Consider the following 8,359-nt stretch of genomic DNA (forward strand, 5'->3'; position numbering starts at 1 on the left):
TCAAGCAGATGCCAGGTGGTTAGAATAGGCAGCAACATCTCCTCATCACTGACCCTCAACACTGGAGCCCCGCAGGGCTGTGTTCTCAGCCCACTACTGTATTCCTTGTACACACATGACTGTGTGGCAACACATAGCTCCAATGCCATCATTAAGTTTGCTGATGACACGACAGTGGTAGGTCTGATCACTGACAATGATGAAACAGCCTACAGAGAGGAGGTACACACTCTGACACACTGGTGTCAGGAGCACAACCTCTCCCTCAACGTCAGTAAGACAAAGGAGCTTGTGGTGGACTTCAGAAGAAAAGACAGAGAACGCAGTCCCATCACCATCAATGGAGCACCAGTGGAGAGAGTCAGCAGTTTCAAGTTCCTGGGTGTCCACATCACTGAGGAACTCACATGGTCCATCCACACTGAAGTTGTTGTGAAGAAGGCTCATCAGCGCCTCTTCTTCTTGAGATGGCTGAGGAAGTTTGGAATGAATCGCCACATCCTCACACGGTTCTACACCTGCACTGTGGAGAGCATCCTGACTGGCTGTATCTCCGCCTGGTACGGCAATAGCACCGCCCACAACCGCAAAGCACTGCAAAGGGTGGTGCGAACTGCCAGACACATCATCTGAGGTGAGCTTCCTTCCCTCCAGGAAATATATACAAGGCGGTGTGTGAAAAAAGCTCGGAGGATCATCAGAGACTCCAACCACCCGAGCCATGGGCTGTTCTCACTGCTACCATCAGGTAGGCGGTATCGCAGCATCAGGACCCGCACCAGCCGACTCCATGATAGCTTCTTCCCCCAAGCAATCAGACTTTTGAACTCTTGATCTCCCACGATCAAAATACATCAGCACTGCACTTTATTAACCTTACTCTTATATCTCACACCGGACTGTCATAAATTATATTATTATTATATTATGTTCTCTCTTAACAACTGACTATCAACCGACAGCCTGAATGTCTGTACAGTATTGTACTGTATTTTCTATATATATATATATATATATATATATATATATATATATATATATATATATATATATTTTTTATATATTTTTATTTTTTATTTTTATTGAATAATGTGTATCTATATAGTGCGTATTGTATACTGTACAGTGTATGTTATTATTTGTATACTGTTGAGTGTAATTATGTGTATAACAGATGTTTAAATTGTGTTGTGTTAATTTGATGTTATTGTAAATTGGTATATGTCTCATCACTGTCACGACTACTATGTTGATCGGAACTGCACCCAAGAATTTCACACACCATTGCACTTGTGTATATGGCTGTGTGACAATAAAGTGATTTGATTTGATTTGATTTGATTTGAGAAAGTGCTAAAAAAAATAAATGGCACACTGTTTCTCTCTGTTGTTGCTGAAATTTAATCTATGCGCAAAAGCAACATTTCGAGCATAATTATTCATTATTTTAGTGGATTACCTGTATTAACCTGAGCTTCAGATGTTCGTGCTCCTCAAAGAGATGCGTTTTTGATCACATTCGAATGTGGTTTTTGTGATCTGATCACAAAATATTTTAGACCTGTATTTAGCGCTAACCACATGTTAAAAACAATCTGATTCTGGAAAAAGATGTACTGTAATGAAATAATTGCGATTTAAGTTGTTCTTGGAAAAATAATTTATTTTGTCAAAAAAGATGGCTAATTTTAAAAGGCTTTCAATGGGAAAACATGCTTTTTTCCATCATAGGGTGTAGCTCCAGCATCTACTAGCAGGCGCAAACAGGGACCTGCTAACCAGCTAATTCCTGACCACCTGGAAACAACTAATTAGAAATCACAGGGTCGATAAAAACTACTATTAAAGAACATCTTGGTTACGTACGTAACCTCGGTTCCCTGAGACGAAGGGAACGAGACAATGCGTTTATTAATGCATATGGGGAGTGCCTTCCACACCACCTAGTTGAAACCTCTCTACAATAACACCAATATTCTAATACTGGCTATGGTGTTTGAGCCCCGCCCGTTTTGGCGCGAAGCTGTCTGCTATAAAAGCAGATGTACAAACACCATTTCCTCAGAATTTCTGACTAAGAACTCTGAGTCTTGTAGTGCGGCTAGCGTTCGCAATGTCTTGTTCCCTTCATCTCAGGGAACCAAGGTTATGTACGTAACCAAGATGTTCCCTTACGACTCGGTACACTTCACATTGCGTTTATTAATGCATATGGGGAACAGAATCCCATCACGCCGCACTACACGACATAACCTCCCAGAAAGGAAGCATGACGCCACAGTCTTGTGGGATGGCGACCGACATGAGTATGCCGCAGTGAGCGACCATTGTGTTGGACCAGGAGGGGAGCACTTAGGATGAATATATGAACTATATTCATATAGTATGAATTAACTCCTTCATGAACCCAGTTGGGAAGGGAGTTTATTTATAATGTAAGTGCTAGTGACTTATGGTAAATTACAATGGCCTAATGCAGGCGGTTGTGTAAAAGATGGAGAGCTCTTCCTAAAAGGGAGGAGCATAAGTATATATATTTGGCCAATGGATAGCAAGCACTCTAAACAGAGAGGACTTGTGAAGAGAGAGACATTACGTCTAGGTTGTAAAACCTTGCGAATATGTTTTGAGAGGACCATCCTGCATCCACCAACATATGTCATGTAAGGACACACCATTTGTCCATGCCCATGAGGAGGCCATGCCTCTAGTTGAGTGTGCTTTAACACTTATTGGGCAAGTCTTACCCTGCGACTCATAAGCCAGGGCATTTGCATTGACAATCCAGTGAGAAAGTCTTTGCTTGGAGATGGACATTCCTTTTGTGCATCCTCCATAGCATACAAAGAGCTGAACAGACAATCTGAACTGGTGCGTATGCTCAACGTATGCGTGTAGTGCCTGCACAGGGCATAACAAATGCAATGATTGTTCCTCATCTGAACTAAATAGAGGGAAGAAGGCCTGAAGGTGAACCACCTGCGCTCTGAAGGGCGTGGTTAGGATCTTAGGCACATAGCCTTTTCTGGGTTTGATAGTGGCTCTTGAAAGACTGGGGCCAAACTCCAGACCTGAATTGTCGATTGATAGTGCATGCAAGTCACTGACCCGTTTTACTGAGGCCAGAGCCAGCAGTAGTGCGGTCTTAACGAAGAGCATGCGCAAATCAACAGAGTCCAAAGGCTTGAAGGGGGGCCCTGCGTGAGCGTTTAGGACTAAAGATAAGTCCCAAGTCGGGACTGTAGCCGGCCGAGGTGGGTTTAATTGCCTTGCTCCTTTAAGGAACTTTGATTAAATCATGCTTGCCTATAGAGGCGCCGGCTTCTTGTGTGTGATATGCAGATATAGTTGCTACATACACTTTGAGCGTTAACGGAGTCCTGCGTCTAATCGCTCCTGAAGAAATATGAGAATTTAATGTATGGGGCAGTTTTCTGAGTCTTTGCCATGTGAGACACCAATCAGTGAACACCTTCCATTTTAGCACAGAGGCGTCTCATAGACGGCGCTCTGGCCTGTAAAATGGTGTTTATGACTGAATGTGTCAGTTCTGGTGCATTTAGCATGCTCTGTTCAGGGGCCACACATGCAGGTTTTACAGCTGGGGCTGGGTATGCCAGTTTGTGCCTTGCGCCTGAGAGAGGAGATCTCTCCTTAGCGATATTTCCCATGGCGATCTGTACAGCATCTCTAATCATTTCCAGAAACCATGGCTGGATGGGCCATTTCGGGGACTTTGCATATGACAGAGTGAATCGGGCATAACGGGGGAAATGCATATTTGTGTTTCACCAGCATTTGTGTGCCATTGCATCCGCTTCTAGCGGGGCTTGTGACTTCGAGTACTAGAGGGGACAGTAGGTATTCCCCACTGAGGCATATAGATCGATGTCTCAACCGTGGTGGTGAATGAATTCTGCATTGGCGGTTTATAGATGCCACAACTGTCATGTTGTCTGAGTGAACCAGGACATGACAGTTCGCTATTTATTACTGAAAAGCCTTTAAGGCTAGAAATACAGCTGATAGCTTTAGGCGGTTGATATGCCACACTTTTTCGCCCCTGTCCAGGTGCTGAAAGTTGGGCGTCCACCACCCCCCAACCTGTGTTGGAAGCATCCATAGTCACCACTTTCTGCCTGACATCTTGCCTCTGCGTGACACCTCGCTGGTAAAACGCAGGAGCTTTCCATGGTGCTAAAGCAGCTAAACAGCGGCGGGATATAGTGATGCACATGCGCCCTTGGCCCAAGCATGTCATGGCACACTGCGCTTCAACCAGCACTGAAGAGGTTGTCGCCACCATAAATCCCAATGCTTTCTGAAATGGCTTCAGTGGAAGTGTTCTCCCCAGTTTGAACTGAGACAGACACTGTAGAATGGCCTGAACGTGCTCGCTCATGAGGTGTGTGCACCCGCTCGTATTGTTGAGGTGGACTCCCAAAAAAAGGACTTGTTGGCTGGGGGAAGAGCGTGCTCTTCGCCCAGTTCACATTGAGGCCCAAGCTGTTTAGATGCTGAAGCAGTAAGTCTCTGTGCTGGCATAACAGACCTCTGATTGCACCAGTAACAGCCAGTCGTCGAGGTAGTTCAATATACGTATGCCGCTCAGTCTCAGAGGGGCGAGAACTGCATTGATGCACTTTGTGAATGTGCGAGGAGACAGAAACAGTCCGTAGGGCAGGACTTTGAATTGATACACTGTTCCCTCAAACATGAATCTCAAAAACATCCTGTGATGTTGTACAATTTGGATAAGAAAATACACATCCTTCAGGTCTATCGACACAAACCAGTTGTGTGGGCGTACATATGATAAGATCCATTTCTGAGTAATCATTTTGAAAAGGCAATTTGTGAGTGCACGATTTAAATGTCTCAGATCCAGGATTGTCCGAAGCCCGCCATCTTTCTTTGGGACAAGAAAATAATGTCTGTAAAACCCTTTTTGGGCTTGACAATTTGGCTCAATCTCTATCACGCTTTTCACGAGGAGATTGTATTTCAGGACGGGGTGGCAGGCATGCAAATTGGACCATGTTTGATCGTTTTTTGCACCCATTCTGAAATACGCGTTAGGGCTCGCCACGCATCCGCCTAAAAGGACAGAGGGCAATCTGGTTTGTTTACCGTATGATATAATGCGTCGCTCACTATAGGGAAGTGGTAGCGAACTGGCTGTAATGTACTCCGTTTGGGCATAAAGTGTCTCATAGCCTGTGACTGCTGCTGGGTCGCAACGTAACGCTCAGCAAACTTATTCACAGAGCCACCAAAGAGGCCGCTGGAGACACTGGAGCATCCAGCGGAGTGGCTTTTTCCTTATCACTCATTTCTGTGAGGGTCAGCCATATATATCGACCCAGAACTGCCAGGTTGCCCATAGACTGTGCAGTGACTTTTGTAGCATGCAGCGCTAAGTCTGTAGCAGTGCGGAGCTCTTTGAATGTCTCTGGATCGAAGCCGTGCTCGTCCATTGCTTGACGAGCTTGGCTTGAAATACCTGGAGCAACGCCATTGCGTGGAGTGCTGATCCAGCTTGTTCTGCTGCTGAGTAAGCTTTTCCCGCCAGTGCGGACATGTCTACACGGTTTGGAAGGATGTATGGGCCGTGATTTCCACGGCCTGGTACTCCCTGGGCAGAGGTGTACCCCTCCACAGTGGGTAGTTGGGCATAACCCTTTTCTTCCCTGTGATCCACATTAGAGAGAAGAGCATGCACCAGGACTTAGACAGTTCGTTATGAACTTTGGGGAATAATGGGGCAGATTTGTGGGATGCTGCCATTTGATGGTATCCGGACTGCAGGAACCATTCATCGAGGTGAGACTTTTCAGGTTCCTCTGGGGGAGACCACTCAAGGTGAAGCTCTTCGATCACCCTTGTAAGGATGCGGAGCATCTCCCTGTCAGTGGCGCATACACGTTCCTCGCCCTTGCTGCAGGGAGGGGCGGCAGCATCATCCACTGACCACTCGCCTGATGCAGCGAGAGACATGACCTCGTCATTATTATCCCCGGCATCAGAACCACTGAATGAGACGAGGCCACCCGCTCTTTCAGATGGCTGGAGCTCATCTCGCACATAGTGTATCGGAAAACGTGCTTCGTAGAGATTGAGGGGCTCGCAGGGCGTGTGCCGCCACAAGGACCACCTCAAAGTCATCCTGCTTGACCTTACGACCCCGCCGTGCCTCCTCGTGTGAATCCTTGGGTATCACAGAAGAGGCGGGTGGGAGGGCGTGTGATTCAGAATCGTCCCTCAAAACGAGGGTGATTCGCGTGCGAAGCGTCATGAGACTCATGCCCTCACAGCGAGGACAGTCTGTCTCCATGAGAGCAGTCTCTGCATGGGCATGGCCCAGACAGTAAACGCAGCTCTCATGCTGATCTGATGGCGGGATGTGCCTCTCGCACAAGGAACACTTATGGAAGGACATCTTTTAAAAGACGCAAACACATAAGTGACTCTCTTAGATATATAAATAAATATAGATTTATATCACACAATATACATACTGTACAATTGCTTTGTAAGGATAAACAAACCCTGTCGAAGCGCTGTGGGGAATCAGGATGCTGAGGCCCATTCACCAGCGAAGCATCAAGCGGCGAGGCAGTGTGATGTTCATTGTAGCACTGCAGGGGAGCGGAAAGTATTCCCGCGAAGATTCCGCCCGCTGACTCGTGTATATCGATGGCGAAGTTAGAAGGCTTCTAGACAAGAGATGATCGCTGTCTTGAAGGAAGAAATTCTGAGGAAATGGTGTTTGTGCACCTGCTTTTATAGCAGACAGCTTTGTGCCAAAACGGTGTCAGGCATGTAGAGAGGTTTCAACTAGGTCGTGTGGAAGGCACTCCCCATATGCGTTAATAAACGCAATGTCAAGTGTATTGAGTCATAAGGGAACTGCACAAGCCTGATGGCCCTCTGTAAAACAATGCCCCCTGTTGGATGTGTGTAGGTACTTTGATGAGGATGCCTTTGAACATGTCTCTGCTGAGGCTCAGGACTTTGTCACCAACCTGCTGATCAGAGAGAAAAGGTGAGAGTGAAAACACAGAAACAGCCTTTTATCATAAAGGGCTAGTCGCTCAGAAATGATCTGCTCTGCCTCTTTGCCCTGTGTAATTGTGTTTCTTTCATGGAACACAAAAGGAGATGTTTTGCAGAATGTCCAAGCTGCTCTTTCATATAAAATGCACTGGTCAGAGGCTGTTAAGCCCAAGAATTGACAATAAGCACCATTTAAGTACCTTAAAATAGTCCAGTAATAGAATTCCAAGTCTTCTGAAGACATATGATAGGAATGTATGTAGGAACAGACTGAAATTGAAGTTATAATTCACTAAAAGCGTCTGCCCCAGCTCTCTAATTTCAATCACACTTGCATACATTCAAATCAGATGTGTCATGATACATGCCAGAACCAATGACGTTGGATCTTGTCCATTGGATACCTAGTTGTAGTAGTCCATTGGTATCTCTAAAAAAAAAAAAAAAAAAGTATCTAATAATTTTTCCTTTCTCTTTTTGCTTTCTGGCTTCTGTCCTCTTGGGTGCAGTGGTCGTCTAAGTGCTGCCCAGTGTCTCAAACACCCTTGGCTTAACAACATCTCTGAGAAGGCAAAGAGCGCTAATATTGTGCTCAAGTCGCAGGTTCTCCTGAAGAAATACATGGCCAGGCGAATGTGGAAGGTATGGAAATAATGAGCATGCAGATGATTAAACATACAACCTAAATCCCATTTAACACACACACACACACCCAAACCCACACACACCCACCTCAAAATGTTTTATTTACATGTTTTATTTCTCACTCTCTTTCCATCTCTCCTTCTTTGTACAGAAAAACTACATAGCCATTGCTGCAGCCAATAGGTTTAAGAAGATCGGAAGTTCAGGTTCCCTGACTTCGATTGGAATCTGAGTGTTCTAACTCACTAAACAGAGGTCCTGCCGACTGTGCCCACTATGTGTGTTTTTTAAATATGCAGATCATGCCTTTGTAATTGCTGTGTTGCATTGCCACTTTTCATATTTGAGCACTTACTGGTTGCCATTTTGATCATTTAACTTATTTGGTAAAACAGAGCTTAGTGTATACAGTATAATGCACAAGCAAACTGTAACATGCAATGATAGTTATATACAAAATGCTAATTTCTCTCTGACCTGCTTTGTGCACCATAATGTTAAACAGTGGTGTTAGTGCAGTACAAATAAAGGTTTTCTGAAGCGTTCAAAAAAAAATTAAAAAAATTTCTTTGTCATAATATTATTCTGACAGAATATTTTATTATAAACAATGATGGTAAGGGATGAAATGATTGCTTTGAAAAATTGCCTTACAGTT

General features: G+C 44.9%; 1 protein-coding gene across 2 annotated transcripts in view; it reads left to right on the top strand.

Annotated features, from left to right (window-relative positions):
* Positions 1-8,321, top strand: part of LOC127418664 (serine/threonine-protein kinase max-2-like) — a 36,024-nt gene extending 27,703 nt beyond the window's left edge. The window contains exons 14-16 of one of the 2 annotated variants that reach the window (XM_051659343.1): positions 6,965-7,045; positions 7,566-7,698; positions 7,853-8,316. In XM_051659343.1, coding sequence (XP_051515303.1) covers positions 6,965-7,045; positions 7,566-7,698; positions 7,853-7,933 — 295 coding nt within the window. In that variant the 3' untranslated portion in view covers positions 7,934-8,316. Of the gene's footprint in view, positions 1-6,964; positions 7,046-7,565; positions 7,699-7,852 lie in introns of both variants that reach the window. The other variant, XM_051659344.1, reaches the window with a different exon arrangement.
* The last annotated feature ends 38 nt before the right edge of the window (positions 8,322-8,359 follow it).

The sequence above is a fragment of the Myxocyprinus asiaticus genome, chromosome 28 (genome assembly GCF_019703515.2).
Source record: "Myxocyprinus asiaticus isolate MX2 ecotype Aquarium Trade chromosome 28, UBuf_Myxa_2, whole genome shotgun sequence".
In the NCBI taxonomy this organism is placed as follows: domain Eukaryota; kingdom Metazoa; phylum Chordata; class Actinopteri; order Cypriniformes; family Catostomidae; genus Myxocyprinus; species Myxocyprinus asiaticus.